Below are 18,457 nucleotides of genomic sequence, written 5' to 3'. Positions count from 1 at the left end.
AAGAGCAACAAATTTTAAATTATCATATTCAAACATGGGTGCATGCAATAGATTTAGTCAACAAATCAGTATTAGAGTAAAAATAGTTTTTGACGTAAATTCTGAGTGGGGAATACAATAATTGTATTTACTGAACAGGCTAGGCCTACCCCTAGGACCAAGCCACACTCTAATTTCTTCCCCGGAGTACTCAGAAAGAACCGACAAAATCCAGGGATAGATACAAAGGTTGTTCCACAGTTTTGACTAATTAATTTATTAATTATTTTAATTCAAATTAAGGTTCAGAGCTTTAGAGGTGCTCAGGATATCCTGCAGAAGCTCAGGTGGAGCTTTCGTTATCCTCACCTTCGGTTTTGGAAATTTTGCCTAACTTTTAGATTGACTCTGTAGGTCCGACGAGTAGGCCTATATTGTGGGGGGGGGGGGGGAAAGGCTCAGAGAATTTGTTAAGTAGGGGTTAAATTCAAAGACCGCAGGAGACGAAGATGATGTTAACACGGGCGCGGGAGGTGTTCATGATTTTGCCGTTGTCGTGGAAGATGACGATCAAGTTTTCGTGAACACGGGAGACGATGATTATGTCTAACTGGCCACAGGAGATGTTCATGATTTCACCGTTATTGCGTAAGGTGACACTCACGTTTTCGTGACTGCGGGAGATGATGTCTACACGGCCGTGAAATATGTTAACCATTTCTCCGTGGCCGCCGCGCTCGGAAAAGACGAAGCGACGTCTCAGTACCTGAGCAAGATTCTAACTATTTCTCCGCAGCCATAGGAGACGTTCATGTTTTCACCATGAACGGAGAAGATGAAGATTATATTTTCGCGATCACGCAAGATGTTTACCATTTTTCCTCGGCCACATGAGTCGTTCATGATTCCTTCGGGATCGTAGGAAACGAAGATGACGTCTCAGCGCCCGTGCAAGATGCTAACTATTTCTCCGCGGCCATCACCTTATTTGATTTCACCGTGGTCGGAGGAGATGAAGATGATTTTATCCACGATCGCACAAGATGTTCACCACTTCTCCGTGCCCACATGAGTCGTTCGTGATTCCGCCGTGATCGGAGACTAAGACTAAGTCTAAGCGCTCGCGCAAAAAATTAATAGACTTATTTATTAGCTAGTCTCTTAGGTCTTTTTGTTTATCCAATTGTTGGAAACAAAAATGAAATTCATCAAGTTGAAGCAATATAACGTGTATTTATAAGCCTTTAAATTATAACCTTTAAAGAATCAGAATAAGGAGAGGGGACTCTCTGGTAAGAGCCGCCGGGGGCCTCATAGATTCTAAGTACGGCCCTGGTTGTAAGGGCACAGGTCTTCCTTCAGCATGAGCGCTGTAGTACGTGATGGCGAAGGTGGGAAGGGGAGCAGGAGGGGAGGACAAATAGAATTCACTCTCAACACTAGTGCCTGGTGCTAGCTAGGCACCACTTAAGTGTATTCTAATGTTTCTTACTTCTCTGTGGGTATTAGCACTTTGTTATTTAACTAACATAGACGATCACTATGGTAAAATCGAAAATGTAATTTTAATTTTAGATGACAGCTAGGCTCTTACTAGTGCATAGCCCAAGTATCTGAGGGATTGATATTATTACTGAACTAAACAACAGACATTCTTTCCAGAAAGATTACAGTCCAGTAGTCTATTAGGTCAATACCTTAAAATAGCTCTCTGTGTTTTATGTGCCTCAAAAAGTATTTTGATTCCTTCATGAAACTAGTTTTTGTCACACAGCCTTCTTCTACTTTGCTGGGCACGGGTTCTCCAAGCTAGCATCCAAGTTCATGATGCCCATAGACTGTCCCAAAGAGGAGATTCAGCTTCATGATTGTCTGTGTGATGAACAGCTGACTCAGATTTTAGCACAAGGAGAGCAACTGCAACTACTCGTCATGCTGTTTGACTGCTGTCTTGTAGAGTCAAGGTACACTGATAAATAACTATATGTTCAATTGCGTCCAATTTCAATATTGTTTTAATAAAACTCGGTTTTTGTATTTCATACATTGTTTGTTTTGGCTTCTATAAATACTATGAATGAAGATAGTATGAAACTGAAAACCGAGGATAAAGAATCAATTCTGTACAAACTCATTACCAGATTAAAATTTTTGTCAGTTACAGGTTCAATGTTTGTTTACTGGCCAAGCCATAATATCAATTTAATGAATAATTATTTTATATGAATTTGTCTGGCTGTTTTGTTTTTAATATAATACGAGAGCTTGCTCCGTGGTCAAAAACTCGACCAAAAGTATGTATTGTGCAAACTTCTCTAAACTCGTACCCCACGATGTAAATAAAACATGTGATTGGAATGTCTTCCACTTGTTTTGATTTTCTGTTTATATTTTGTTGTTATTTCGTCACTAACATGGCAACCCATTAGACCCATGTTAATTTTTTTTATATTTTAAATCCATTTTTTCTTTTTGTGATTATTTTTTAGCCTATTTTTCTGCATATTTTCTGCAAGGGATTCTGCATATCTATACGAAAATATCTCATTTGGTACCAACCGCGTGTAATTCGGTCCATTAGTATGGCCAGACAGCTGTCATATATTTTGCAAAATTTTTTTAGTATACAAGATACTTTCACCAAGATAGAGCCAGGGTTCAGTTTAGCGAAACTATACTGTGATAAGCCTACCCTTAAGGAAATTTTTAAGGAATATCCCTTAAGGAAGATTTTTTTTTACATAAAAGCATTTCAAATTATTTACTAAATTTGTTTGTTTCAGCTTTCTATTAGCACAGCACCAGCGTCCAATGGAGATGTTTTTATCTTTCGCTGCTGTTGCATAGATAGCATTTGTTAAACAGCTGTTTTATTGCAGAGATTTATCTATCGGGAGGACTGAGTTTGAGCATGACCTAGGCAACTGCAACATTGTTCTAGGAACTGCAACCAGAAACTATCAGAACGCTTACGAGAGCGATGCAGACGCCAATGGCTTGTTTGTCAACCATTTACGAGAACATCTGGAAGACAATCTACCCATCATAGAGGTGCTGCGGGCTAATCAAAGAGGCAAGTACCAGTATAAATGTATGTAAGAGTAAGAATGAGCAATTTTGGGTTTTGTTTGAGACAAAGTAATCACTTAATGCTAAAAATAATTGCTGTATCACAGGTGTTTTATTGATTTGTATCTCTGAGGAAAGTGTTCCATACATATTTATACCTTTTCACTCAAAACCCCATATGGTAAAGAATAGCATCCAATGAAAAGGCAGCCCTCCCCCAAGAAAATTTGGAAACAACTGGTACGAATTTGTTATTACTGTCTGGCCTCTAAATATTAATGCTTTGTTAGTTTTTTCATAATGTTTGGACCCATATAGACATGAAAATTTAAATTATTAGACAAGTTTAATATCGTTCATCACTCATTTATGACTCAGGTTATGTAAGGTAAAACTTGCTCACACACTTGCAGGTGTGGCTCCTCGCATCAACCATTGTGAATGCATCAACTATGTACATTCACAATCATGGTCTTGTATCAACTATCTAGCATAACAAGTGACATTATTGTAATCGTTGTGCAGGCCTCTAGGTGTGCGGCTATGTCACCCATGCTTAAATCCGGCACTGAATATTTGTTTTAAGATTTCAAGCTTATGCTATTTTATCTGTTGTCAGATTTTAGGGAAAAACAACAACAGCCAACCATCTTCTTTAGTGGAGCTGACAATTGCAGCCTCACCGATCCTGTTGTTGGTAAGATTCTAATTGTTTCCCAATAAAAATGTAGCTAATTAAATTAATATAAAATGAATGAATATATTTATTTTTGCAGCTTTTTATTTGTAATAATGATTTTACTTGTAAAAATTAACTATATTTAAATAGATAGTGTTTGTTTTTAAATTACCATTACCAGAATCAAATTTTGTTTCAGAGAATGCACAATTAGAAGAAAAACTAAGATCAGAGGTTGATTTTGAGGTAGAGAAAAAGATTTATTTCAAAAGGATCAACAAAGGATTCACCATTTACATTACCAAAAACAAGAATTGTTTCTTGAATTCAGTTGATTTGCAGTTCCCTGAGGACTTTACTTACAACTTTTCTGTTGAAATCAACTCCCAGGTAAGGTTTAATCCCAAACTATGTTAGTTATTATCGCTTGAATACTTAAACTTGCCCCTGTTAATACGTTCACTAGGCTTGTGTAGTAGCAAAAGTCAAGTAAGTCAGTTATGCCGGATAAATAATATTATAATTAATAATAATAATAATATAAATAATAAATAATGCCTCTTTGAATTGTATATACTGTTAAAAGTTATACTGAATGTGCTCTGTTGTGAAAATGATGTTAACTCGTTTTTAAACAACTTTCATGATTTTTTCAGGATGTTAAGTTGGCTGTAGAGCATAGAACAGTTACAATACACAATCTACAAAGGGTTAAGGTATGTACTGTAATATCATTATTATATTTTATTTATATATTGACTGGCAAACTAACAGCAGTTATAATAGCTGCTGTAAACTTAAATTGAATGACCCTGATTTACACATAATCAAATGGAGAACACTGCTATCCGAATTATTCATCTCTGATGTTGTATCTAAACAGTTTAAATACATTTTTTCAAATGCATTATACTACCCACAAAAATGTGTTCAATACGTCGTTGGCAGTTGTTCAGTAGTATACAATACACTGTGTTTTGGCCTCACACAATCACCATGCTTGAACATTAATCTTTTTATCAGCTTTGGCGATTCACTCTTCATTTACCCTATTCATAAACATAATATGCAATAAAGATTATGAAACAATGGAAAAACTAGATAGGCATATTATCAGTGTTATACTATGATAACCCTGGCAAACTAGACAGGCCTATTACTGACACTGGAAAACCAGACAGACCTGTTACTTACTTGATACTTGAAGATCTCCTACTGGAAGCATCACTGCGCCGTGGTAGTCAAAATAGTGGTTATTTACATTCTTCCCAAAGTACTCTGCCAGTAAGTAGTACTGCCTCTTCAATAGATACTCCCTGAATAGAATCTTGAATTTTTCTACATCTTCAATGTATATCATTTCTTTTGAGATCTTGGTCAACATCTTGGAGCACATCTTAGAGCCATTTTCTACTAAGATGAAATTTACTTGGGTTTGGTGGACGTTAGGGCATTACCTTGTACTGTAGTTTTGGAATTGAATTTTTTTTTAATAGTTTTTTTTAATACTAAGTGTTGACTCTGCTATGAAAATGTATGTCATAGTGAGAACCTTGACCTTTCCAAACAATGAATGGCTTACAATGAGCGAGAAATGGTTCTTAGAAAATTGTCCTTTTATTAATTTGTGTAAGGCAAGTTCTTGTTGTGGAAAGTATAAGATACGTCTTATAACACTTAAAACATATATTTACGCTTATACTGTTACTCACAAGACGGTAAATATACAAAAGAAAGTTCTTGTTGGGCAGCTGAGCTGTTTCCTCATGGCGAAAATATTTTCCAATGATGCTGTGATATCAGCCATGATATATATTCATTAGCACCTCTTTTTCCAGGAGTGACTGGAGCCTTCGAACCATATAGCAAACTGCCAAAAGTCTCACAGATGTATTATCGATATGTTGGTGCCATCTAAGATTATAACTGATGGTTAGGCCAAGATATTTTACAGAATTGTTAATGTTAATGCTGGACCCTCCTAAGCGCAGTAATAGGCAACAATCGGGCTCTTTTTTATGCCACTGACAAACTAGAAGACCCATTACTGACACTTGCAAACTAGGCATGCCCATTACTTGCACTTGCAAACTAGACAGACCCATTACTTGCACTTGCAAACTAGACAGACCCATTACTTGCACTTGCAAACTAGACAGATCCATTACTTGCACTTGCAAACTAGACATGCCTATGCCTATTACCAACACTGGTAAGCTAGACAGACCCATTACTGACACTGGCAAACTAGACAGACCCATCACTTGCACTTGCAAACTAGACACACCCATTACTTGCACTTGCAAACTAGACAGACCCATCACTTGCACTTGCAAACTAGACATGCCTATTACCAACACTGGTAAGCTAGACAGACCCATTACTGACACTGGCAAACTAGACAGACTCATAACTTGCACTTGCAAACTAGACACACCCATCACTTGTACTTGCAAACTAGACAGACCCATCACTTGCACTTGCAAACTATACAGGCCTATTACCAACACGGATAAGCTAGACTGGATCATACACTGACACTGGTAAACTATACACGCCTATTACTGACACTGAAACCTACTCAAAACTATAACTATGATACATATTATAAAGTCAGTGTATTTGACCACTGAAGTATTCACAGACACTGTAGAAAGTTCCGTTCAACTTCAAGGACCTTTTAGACCTCTCCTAAATTTTGTGAAATCTTTTTCAGCCTTCACTCGAGGCAGGAGACTATAGATCTGTTTAACAGAATTGTAGTGGTAGATTCTTTGGGAAAAAAGGGGAAATACTCAGGAGTGAGTAAATTTAATATGTTGCAAAATGAATACACCTGGAGTTTATTGTAGAAAAGAAAGAGAAAATACTTTTCTTGAGGATGAAAGATAAAAGTTTCTAAGATGTAAACGTATGGGAAAGCTCAAATTTTAAATGATCTGTAATTATCTCTGCATGATTGATGTTTGGGAAGAAAAAACACAATTCGGATTGCCCTTCTAAGTCCTCACGCTCGAGCATCTCCAAAGAGAAACAGCGTTTGTCAGATAAGGATAAATAAACCCATAGTAGGCTGATAATAGGTCATAAGTGGTGGCTGACTGGCTAAGGACTCTCAGCATGAAGCCATTCACAGATACTTTCTTGCTGACATACTCAATGTGGCTGTGGAATGCAAGGTTTTTGTCAAGGACTAGACCATGGAGTTTGACTTCTTCAGAACGAGGGATAGTGGTATCGTTAAGGAGAATGTTGAAGTCCTGGTGGGACTGTTTTGACTGCCGGTTAGAAATACAAAACTGGACGATTTGGGTCTTTTGAGCATTCCAGTTTAGGTTATTTTCCTCACACCACTGAAGAAGAGAATTTGATTCAATAAAGGTGACAAGTTCCTGTTCCTACATACAAGGTTTGGACATAGTTAGGCAAGTGTCGTCCGTGAATAGGCATTTATTGTCCATTCACTAGATGGTAGATGGTAGATTGATGAACAAAAGGAAAAGGATTGGTTCCAGGTCTTACCCTGTGGCAACCCCTCCTCTCCACAGCCTCAGAAGAGACATAGTTTCTTAATTGGACGTCAATAATCCGCAAACTAGACAGGACTATTACTGACAAACTAGACGGACTCATTACCTATACTGGTTCTGGAAAACTAGACAGCCCTATTACTGACACTGGCAAACCAGACCAGAAAGGGCTATTTTCTGACACCTGACAAACTAGACAGTTCCATTACTAACTGACAAACTAGACATGCCTATTACTTGCACTGGCAAACCAGACATGCCTATTACTTGCACTGGCAAACCAGACAGTACTATTTACTGACATTTGACAAACTATACAGTTCCATTACTAGCAAACTAGACAGGCCTATTACTGATTGATATGATTATTTTCTTTCCATTACACCTATTACTAACACTTACAAGATTTTTTGCTTTGTTTTAGAGTTGCTTGTACATCACTGTCTTCATCAACGGACTGAGAAGAGAAGACGAGGGATTTGTAAGTGGACCTCACGACAGTTGTGAGTTTACCCTCAACTGTCCCATCATACAGAGACAGCTGTGGCACAACCCAGGGACTTACGACCCCATACTCAACCCAACAATGCTGGGGTCATAACTCTTTGTCTCTTCCAGATTCTCATCCAATGTGATTTTATGTTTAGTGATAACATTTATAAGGTATATACACAGTAGACTCCCTCTCGTTCAGAAAAAAATCCACCTTGTCAACATTAAAAAAGTGTAAACCATCAGAAGCTAGCAAACATTTTCATAAGTACAGTACAACCAATGAATACAAGGCCTATAAGAAGCACAATGCCTTTGTTTTAAGTTCAGTCTGGTAATATTTGAATTTCGAATAGTTCCAGCGGCCAAGTCAGCTGACTGAGTGAGAGAGAATGAGACATAGAATTGGCTTTAAGAGAGAGAGGGATAAGTGCGGCCGCCACCCGAGCGGCAGTAGCGGCGGCCGCGCGAAGCTCATTTTTGCGGCAAAATTCCAGTCTGACTATTCTCTATAAGCATTTAGCTTCTTAAAGGGTTTGTATTCATTGGTACAACTGACCAAACTAAAAAAAGGAAAACCAGTGACAAGATCTGTACAACCTAATGTGCTAGACAATTGGGTTGTGAATAAAATTTTTATGGGCATAGTAGCCGTCTGTAAGAGAGTCCTTCTTGGATCATGCTTATTGTCATCCGGACCAAACAAGAGAGAGCATACTATTGTAGTTGTTTCTAAATTTTTTCTACACATCAGTAATCATGGTTTTAATGAAGTGTTGAGGTAAGATTCATCCAATTTTTTTGAATCTTTGTAATAGTAGGTGTTTTCAAATTGTTCATAGTTAAGTTGCATCAGACATATTTTTAATGTATTCTTAACTTTGCTGTTTTACCATGAAAACTATTGTTTTTGTTTTAAATATAATTATTTTTACAAACTAAATTAGATTTTTTGTCTCTCACTTTCTTGGTAGTGCCATTTCCTTTTAAATTGTTACACTATACACATTGCAAAGGTAAAGTTGACATTCTGTATGAAATTCCTTTAATCTATATATTAATACGAAGCAGTTTTCTTTTCACAGTCATAACTCAATAACGGCTTGACGGATTTTAACGTTTGAGGTGTCAAATTAAAGGTATTTTAACGTAGATGTGCAAATACGTCTCAGAATATTAAGAAAGGACATCAGTTAAGTACAGTTTAGGGCTAAAGTTTGGGAACGGTGGCGCTATCTGTTGACATTAGATCAAACCATCAAACTCAATTCCCTTTGTTTACAACTAAACATATGGACGTAGTTTGAAATAGTTTTTAGACTGCAGGACTTATTACTTCCAGAGCTAAGCCGGAATTTTATATTTTTATTTAAACATCTATTAACTAAGTCTGGTTCATAAAAAAAGAGTTTCCTAGCAAGACCTGACAACAAATTGTTTGTAATAGTTGAATCTATTTAACTTACATCGTACTTTACTGAATTCATTTAGTTTTGGTTACAGTTCGGTGTGATTAAGTGAATGTTTGAAAGTGATTATTTACAGTGCAGTTACCTGTTACATTACCATATTATCATGTAATTTACAATGTGTATCAAAATTCCTTTGTAGTGTTTTTTGTTGATTGGTTAACTTTCGTATTTTATCTAAATTTAAAATTAAATGCCCCCAAGTAGGCCTAAGACGAAGAACTGTGAGTGGCTGGAGGGAACACAAACGTGACTGCTTGCACCGAACCTCCCAATTTGACGGATACAGAGTGGCAGTACCGCCCGTGGTGATACATACAATCTCGGACAAACGAACGTTACATTTTTACATTGTGGTGGCTTACATTTTAAGCATGAAAAGATTGACCAAGACAGTTAAATTTTTACTCTTTGTTGCCTTAAATGAAAGGTTCATATGTTCGTTTACATCATTTGCGGAATTCTCCATACTTTCAGGAACTTATTGGAAACTCCCAATCTAAAAACAGGACTGTGAGGCTTGAATCCAGCAATTATATGGATAAAACTTGTCAATTCAATTCCGCCTTTGTCATGGTCAGCTCTGAAGCTCATTTTGATGAGAGGGTCACACAGGGGATCTAAAATTTTAAGATCCATGATACGTTTACCTTTTAGGTAATCTAATTCCTCAAGAAGATCATGATCCTGAATACGCACAGATCTATAAGTATCATCGGTACGACGTTGGCACTGGAACCCTACAGCGCATGTAAAACAATTCATACAAAAAGTGCAATGAAAATAAATATGCGGGAAATAGGGTCACAGTGCCAACCCATTTGCCCAATCTTTTAACTGTGGCAGAAATTTGTAGGGACGAGAGCTCCGAGGGAGGATTCAAGTTAGATTCTTATGTGCATAGTAAGAGACAAAAGAAGTTACTTTCCTCGCTACAATGATGCTACCTGTATAAATGTCGCAGCTATTTTAAAGCTGAAAACAGAGCACCACCTGGAAAAAATATTTGTTTTTACTAATAGTGTTACTTAAGTGAATCCGTTCTAGACATGTCTTTAAATTTACTCTTATGTTCCCAACCGGAGACTTGGGTTGGGGCACCTAATTTAAACACGCCTAAAACATAACATATTGTAGAAATAATTTAACAATGCTATAGTACGAGTCAAAACTGGTTGGCGTCAAGATAGGCATTTAGCTTGCTACTATAAGTCTGAAAAGCTCACTTTACAGTGTGTGGGTGACATCTACGTTTTCATAGAGGGTACCCGCCTACAGTACATAAGAGATAACCAAAGCAGTAAATATTTTTCACATAAATTCTATAATCATTCATAGAAATTACTTTAGAGCGACTCTATGATTGAGGTTTCGCTGTTTATTTTTTTTGTTCTTCATTATTTTATTACAAGTTGCAGTTTTGCTCGATTTCGAGCAACAGGTTATCTAGTATTAATTATTTTGTAAGAGAAAAAAGCATCTCATTATTAAAATTACTATTTTGATCAATTACATTTGTTACCGTTATTTTTTTTTTTTTTATTATGATTAAGTCAGATACTGAACATTAAATTTGGTATAAACGTGTAAACCCACATTTATTCGAACGAGTTCGCGAACCAGCATGATCGGACTATGGGAACTGGGTTTTATATGGGGTTTTATGGGGTAAAAATAGGTTTTTCCTATTTTTGTCCCTAAAAACAGAAAATTTTACAATTTATTTCCAAACCATTTTGTAGAGCTTAAAAAAAAACAAATAATTTAGTATATTGAAGCGTTGTAGTGCGCCTAATGGTTACAGAGAAAATTCCAAAAAATTGTAAATTAAAAATTCCCATGTTATTCTTATTGAGAATAAGTCAACTGTTGTAGTTTGCTTGTTTATGAACATATTTTGATCGAATTAGGAAAATACTTTCATTTCTTACTAAACTATAAACATTTTACAAAGATACTTTTACCCTCCCTGTTGCAGCAAACCTAAGTACTCGTTAAACTAATTCTATTTAAATAGGATATAAATGTGATATTTTTATGGAGGCATTTGAGTGTAAATCCAATCAGGTTAACGGAAATTCACTTAGTCTGCAGGTTTGCTGCGGCGGGGGTATTTTCTTTTCTTAGATCCTTCTAGGGCTTTTAGAAAAACAATCTGTAATAGCTATATAATTTATTTTACAAACTTAACTATTGCTATGGCTACATATGTACAGAAGGTTTGAAGTGATTGATGGCATTGATCGTCCAGTCGTCTTGCACTCCCTTAGTGAACTCTCGGATGAAACGGTAGTTGAGGACAAAGATTTTATCACTGAACTCTGGCTGAACCCCGATGTTTATTGGTATCTCAGTGCCTGACTCTCGTAGCTCTCTCAGTCCGAGCAACGCGTGATAGCACATTGTTATCTCCACGAATCTGCTTTGGTTTTCGCCTTCATTTTCTGTAAAATTATAACTATGAAATAATTGGCCTACGTTGAACAAATTTTTAACTTTGATCACTAAAAAGCACTCGTTTATTAAATTCTGAGTTAGAAGCAACAATATTAAGATACAAGAATTTATGTTAGGGTAGGGACATAGCTAACACAGAGTAAAGGTACCTGACCCTACTTAGTTAGCTCTATTTCATTGTTATAATTAACTTTTAACTTGTTAAGGATTCTAATAAATTTCTAAGTGAATTTATCAATAAAGTTAAAAAGGACGGTCGACTAAGTGCGCGCTGTGCTGATGACGACGATAATGGACGGATAATATATACAGGACAGCGGGAGTTGTTCATGATTTTGCCGCGATCGCAGAAGACGATGATGATGTACCATTACCGCGGGAGTAATTCAGGGTTTTCCTGTGACCGCAGGAGACAATGACGATGTGGGGGGGACTTCACCTCTTATCTCGCCCCCCTCAATCTAAAGCTGGATCCGCCACTGGCTTATACTGTGATTTTTTGTTCAACCTCTAAAACAAAAATTTTAAAAATCCAAAAAGAAATTCACATGGAAAATATATTTAAGAATCGCATAAAACTTTCTGCTCAATAATCAAGCTTACGGTGCATGATTAATATGCTTTAGCGTGAATGCATGTTTTTTCTGATCGGTGCTTAGACGACCACTTTTTAGCATCTGACAGGCAACAACAATGCAAAATGATTGAATCCTACCGACTCTTAAGTAAATAGCCACGGACCCAGGGGTGCAAGAGGTTTTAGGTTTGTTGGGGGTGCAAGGAAGGGTAGGAGGAGGCCACAATGACATAGTAGGTCTATAGTGCATCACATGTAAACTTTGGGCCTGAGCAAGCTGGTGTAGAAGTATATAATGGATCTTATCAAAGTGTTCATCAAAGTGCGATATAGATGAAAATAACAACTGGTTTTAAATCATTTATAAAAACCCTGACCACTAATGGACTTAAGAAACAACAAACTAACAATCCATATTTATAGCTCAAACTCCTTTATGACAAAATAGGCTATATTACCTCCGTCTGTAGTTCATAGTTTCCATCATCATGTGCTGACTAATTTTATTGCGAGGGCAACATTGTCAAAGCGTGCAACATGCCAAACATCAAAATAAATAAATACATAATACAACATGTTTTATATCAATTGTAGCCTGGAAGTACTACTCTGTGCGAGAGGCTTTCTGTCCGGGATGAGATCATACAACGTAGAACACACCATGATGGGAGGCTTCACCTTCCAAGGGTCACCTTGGAATTGGGAAAAAAAAGTTATCTTTGTTCAGTACAATTTAAGTTAGTTGTTTAGTGTTTTATATTTATTTATTAGTTTTGAAACATTGCAAGCTTTTTTCAACAAATCTGCTTCACAGTTTAGGCTAAACAATGAGATATTTACTGTTGTGTTTCTGATTCACTAGGTAATATTAATAAATTATCACTTAACAGCACTTAAGAATGCGGGGTTTAACTGTACAGTGTAGAACTAAACACTCACTGTCTTCATTAGGGAACATTACCCCGACCTCGTACGGAAAACAGAAAAATATGTCATCTTGTCGGATAGCAAACTCCTGTCGTTCTTTGAGTGAGAGTGTTTGCATTGTCTCTCGCACCTGCGTAATGACTTCAGGTGTAACCAGACCCACCAAGCTATCCACATCTCCTTTGGCGATGAAACCAGACACAATCTCTACCGCCTAAAACAGAAATAAGGTAAACCTTAATGTTGCAACCTTAAGTGCTTGGCCATTTTAGTGCTGATGTTTCCTTGACCCACATTTGTTTGTTTTGTTTGTGAAAAAAGAGAGACACCACCTTCCAGGTTCTTGGTTGTCAGTGATGTATTTTTTAAATACACAGAGTATTTACCTGACTGTGTGGGAATAGTTGACGAAAAGAAAACATTTTTAGAGTGGAAATACTGTTCATTTTTTTTAAATATACAAATACCGGGTAAAGGACTATTATCTAAATTATGGCTTAAGACAGCAAAAACTAAAAAGCCAAACAATTATTTAAGAATTTGTAAAGAAAAATCAGAAACTTGTTGATTTCCCTTTCAAAGAATAATATTTACTTTCACACCTGTTATTCACACCTCACTAACACACAATTGTTTGTTAGTTAGTACTCACAACTCTAAATTGACTGATTCTTTACAAATTTTGGTTTCCCCTGGGTTGGAAGAACAGAGTGAATAATAGCTATTTACATTACAAGTGTAGTAAGAGCATTTTTACATCACGCAGGTGATGTAATTCACCTAAGTGATGTAAACACGCTCTTGCGTAGGCCTAACGTGTAACGTACAAGATTTTACCTGACCCGACAATATACATAGGGTTACAATACAATATTTTTCACTATCCATTTCACTCATCTTCTAACAGTAACGTTCTTTTACAAACAAAAGCTAGGTTAGGAAAACACTTTAAAGCATAACAATAACATTCAAGTGCACAGCTGATTTCTAGCGTTGAATGTCGTTGGCTCCATAGAGGTATATTTTTTAAGTTAAGCACTCAATGTTATTTAAATGGGTTTCTTTACATCACCGAGTGAGTTTTTGATATTTTACTACACTCGAGAAGTAAGGAAGTTGTATACATCACGCTTGGGATAGCAAAGTTTAACATGGTGGGTTAGGTAAAAATATTTCAACAGAGCGTTGGCAGTGGAAGCTTGATGTTAAATAAAAATTCAGTGGACCCTGTATAGTAAAGTTATCCCCACATGTCCTTATGGGATGTCCCTGGTACTGTTTATTTCTTCCAAAAGCTGAAACAATCTTTAAACTACACTGACTCTATGTTTGCACACTACCACACTAAATATAGTGTTGTACTCAAGGTATCACTTTTGTAGTGGCTTCTTAATAACTAGCCTAAGTATTATTTATGGAAACCTGTTTCAATGAAAGTATACTAGTACCAGAACTGAGATAACAAAAGGCGAATGAGAACCAGTGGATGATTAACAAATTCAAATATGTATTTATAAAACCAATATTAAAATACGGTATATAACTTATATATATACAGCCTATACGTCTGTGAACGCAATAACTTGAGTAATTTTTTTCCGATTTTGATCAAATAAAGTTTAAAGGTGTAAGGCGGGATAGACTTGTAAGAGTTCCCGAACCAGCATGATCGGACCATGGGAACGGGGTTTTACAGGGGATTTTATGGGTTAAAAATGGTTTTTCTCATTTTCGACCCTCAAGACATAAAATTTCCCAATTTCTCATTAGAACATTAGCTTAAAAAACAAATAATTTAGTACATCAAAGTGTTATTGTATGGTTATTGGTAACGGAGAAAATTCAAAAAATTGTAAATTTAAAATTAAAATGTTATTCTTATGGAGAAATGTTGTAGTTTGCTTGTTTATGGATATATTTTTATTAAACTAAGCAAATTTATATTTTTATACTAAAGCTAATAATCTTTTTCAAAAATATATACATTATTAGTATCCTTGTGGCCGCAAACCTAGATGTACTCGTTAAACCTAATGTTATTTAAATAGATTTAATTGTATAACAACTCAGACAAATAAAAATTTGCTTAGTCGGCAGGTTTGCTGTGGCGGGGGTATTTTTTAGTGTTTATTAACGAGCTCTTAAATCTGCCTTTTAACAGAAATATTTTTGCTTTTGCTGATAAAATTGCACTTTTTTACACAACATGATAAAATTCTAAATTCTAAATTACAATGTCATGTTACCTAATAAATATGAATAAACTCATTGAAACATTACTGGATCAAGAAGCCAGTTATAGTTCTCTACATCCTAATGACACATTGTGCATCCTAGTGTTTCATTGTATGTAGTTTTTTGTGGGAGACAAACTTCACACCGGTACTTATTTATTAAATCCCAGTACCAGGTTGACTTGACAGTTTCAGTACGGTAATAGTAGTTTTCATCACCAGGAGCAAAAGTAGCTCTTTTTGTTACGCAATCATATTTTACAAGCATGGCGCAGCTGAATCGTATTTGGAAATATGATTAACTTAAGTAGGTACCAAAAAGACACTTTCACTCCATTTGATGGGCAACAATTTCCTTATACTGTGGAAATCAGTATAATTGTTAGGTAGGTACCAAATTAGACCGCATAATTTGAGATTATACAAAGGCATCATCAATGTTTACGTTTCTGTTAATTACAAACACAGCTTAAAATATTGTGTGATTAAGGCCCGATTTCATCAAACACTAAACCACCATTAAACCATGCTCTAACTGTAGGTAGCTAACTCTTAACTGACAAAATAAGATTTCAATACTCGCCGTTAGAGCTAGTTTAGATTAACTCGTCATAAGATTTAATTAACTGCCCAATTTTGACCGGTTTGGTTAAATTCTTTAATTTTTTCGTTAAGTAGGCTAAATCTCAGCTGGCTTTAGGTTTTATATGTTAAGGCCAAATGCTAGAAGAACATACAATAAGAATTAGCTTTTAAAAGGGATAGTGATGAAGAGTAGATTAAGTTGCTTGCCGAACTAGGTGGATACGAGAAAGGGTTAATGATTTTAATAATTAAAGACAAAATTTATATAAGTCTTAGATACAGTAATGAATTTTTAAAACGTTTGTTTTTTTCTTTAGGTTATCCCATAAGGTTTTTAGTAAAGGCATATCTCTAGGTGTGTGATCAGCGATCACCTTGAACTGATTGGCGATCAAGAGCCACTCTTTTATACTGGCTGAAAAAGGGTTTTTCTACCAACACTATCAAATTCTAAACTGTAGGTCCCTTAGTTGCCATTGGCTGTATGGGCTATTAATAAAAAGCTGTGTCTAAGGAAAAATGTGGGTCTTAGTCACTAACAAGACTACAATATTGCGCCACTCATTTCCATTCATAAGTTACTTAATACAGGCTACCTTAGGCCTACATTCGTATGGTCGCCATTTAAGATTAAAGTAAGGTACAGGAAAGTAGGTAAAATATCATGTGACATGACACAAAGGTGTCTTTAATTATTTAGGTAACATATTTTGCTGCACATACCTAACTTAGGTAGGCCTAACTGTAACACTTTTGGATTAGGCTACATAGGCCTACTAACAGTTTTCCACACCAGACCTGTTATTTTATAGACATAGAGGGAGAGAGAGAGACAATCACTTTCAAAAACAGGCGTCAAGGTAATGTTATTGTTATAATAAGTTAGGTGAGATTTAACAGGTGTAGGGCGTATACTTCAGGTAACAGGGTCTCTCCAGTTCATAAATTCTTTAACAGTAGGCTATAGAAAGGACGTTGGGACAGCCACTGCTTCAAATGAGATTTCACTTGGTTGGGACACACAGACTTCAGTTCTTCTGGTAGAATATTGTAGAATCTAGGCATATCATAGGTATTCTGGGAAGTTCAGTTTTAAAAGCCAGTCCCACTGACGAGGATATTATAAGTAACCCCATTCACAAAATGTATGTGGCTTTAGGTGTAGAAATACAACAGCTGAGGTTTGCCAAGCCGTAAATTAGCTGCAACATATAAGTTACATTAGCCTAAGCAAAAAAGTAGTGGAGGAACTTCCCTCGATCTGCCTAAATTATGTGAACGGACTAGGCCTATAAGCTTCCCTAGGTTTTGCCGTGGTAACTTAGTAAACACTAAAATAGGGTTGCACTTTACTTTACGTCCTACACTCAATTTGAATGAAAAATATCAATGTCAGTTATCGATTAATTTAATTGGTTAGTTAGGTTAGGTTTTAACCTAACTAACCAAACTTGATATAGGACCTATCGAATGAAATAATCTTAGATTGATGTATTCATATGAATGAGTGGAGGACGTAAAGTGCAGCCTAAAATAGCCAAATAACTTAGGACTACATTGAATCTAAATTATTAGGCCTAAAGTCCTTAGGATTATTACCCTACCTGTTTAGAGCCATTGACAAAGTTCGGTAAACTGAAGTCGCTGTCAAAATAACGCATTATTATAAAATTTGAAAGGACCCAGTTACGGATGGTTTTAAAAACACTAGGCCATACAACTTGGGGAAACTGCATGATTTTCGGCAGTTCGCGTTCTCTTTTGGAGCAATATGAGCGATTATTAACTGAAGATTCACTTAGTAAATTTAAACTGGCTATTTGTGAGGTGTCATTGTTTTTATATTGATATTGCTGCGGGACGAGTGCACTGAACTTCCTTGTGACATTACTAAGAACAAGTTTATTTGCCTCATAGTTGGTTGAGGATAGATTACAATATTTACTGAGGATTGAAAACTTGAAAGTGTTTGAATTAAGTCTAACGGCTAATTCTAACGCTGCTTTATGACACATTATAATGTGCATCTATCTAATCAATCCTGACTAGACAACAGAACAGAAAATGTCAAACTCAAACAAAACAACTATGATACTAACAACACTACACAACAACACGAACACAAGTGAAGTGAAGTCACAACTAACTAACAACATAACCTAACTTTTTTCTTTCTTTCTTTTTTTTCTAAATGTCACAAATGTGACGGCCTTGATTAAAATTCATGAGGCCCCAATGTTCACTTTTTGTGGTTATCAGTCTTTTTCTTAGTTTATTTGATATTAATCAGGAGAATGGTGTTGACACTTTAATTTTGTTATTTACATACATAAATGTTGACAATGAGCTATGATTTGTTCTGATATTTTTAGTTACTAATAAAGAAAGGATCTCTTTAAGGAATCATGTCAAACTGTTAGTCAAACATCGTCCATCGATCAATGACGAGTGATGACACA

The 18,457-nt window shown here is 36.0% G+C and overlaps 2 protein-coding genes across 2 annotated transcripts in view; one reads left to right on the top strand and one right to left on the bottom strand.

Moving 5' to 3' along the window:
• The window catches only part of LOC129005202 (uncharacterized), a 32,322-nt gene extending 23,640 nt beyond the window's left edge, over positions 1-8,682 (top strand). Inside the window, exons 17-22 of the mRNA XM_054434035.1 lie at positions 1,754-1,943; positions 2,859-3,052; positions 3,668-3,745; positions 3,927-4,117; positions 4,384-4,443; positions 7,682-8,682. Of these exons, the coding sequence (XP_054290010.1) occupies positions 1,754-1,943; positions 2,859-3,052; positions 3,668-3,745; positions 3,927-4,117; positions 4,384-4,443; positions 7,682-7,858 (890 nt within the window). The 3' untranslated portion in view covers positions 7,859-8,682. The remainder of the gene's footprint in view (positions 1-1,753; positions 1,944-2,858; positions 3,053-3,667; positions 3,746-3,926; positions 4,118-4,383; positions 4,444-7,681) is intronic.
• A 2,694-nt stretch (positions 8,683-11,376) lies between these two features.
• Positions 11,377-18,106, bottom strand: LOC129005170 (m-AAA protease-interacting protein 1, mitochondrial-like). Its single transcript, XM_054433989.1, has 3 exons — positions 17,603-18,106; positions 13,192-13,393; positions 11,377-11,662 (listed from the first exon to the last, which is right to left on the bottom strand). Exons 1-3 carry the CDS (start codon positions 18,023-18,025, stop codon positions 11,421-11,423), a joined length of 867 nt encoding a protein of 288 aa, XP_054289964.1. The 5' UTR covers positions 18,026-18,106; the 3' UTR covers positions 11,377-11,420.
• Positions 18,107-18,457: the final 351 nt, after the last annotated feature.

Source organism: Macrosteles quadrilineatus, unplaced genomic scaffold (assembly GCF_028750875.1).
Source record: "Macrosteles quadrilineatus isolate MER2022 unplaced genomic scaffold, UCM_ALF_1.0 Scaffold_17__1_contigs__length_3442018, whole genome shotgun sequence".
NCBI lineage: Eukaryota > Metazoa > Arthropoda > Insecta > Hemiptera > Cicadellidae > Macrosteles > Macrosteles quadrilineatus.
This window is presented reverse-complemented; position numbering and strand designations above follow the sequence as displayed.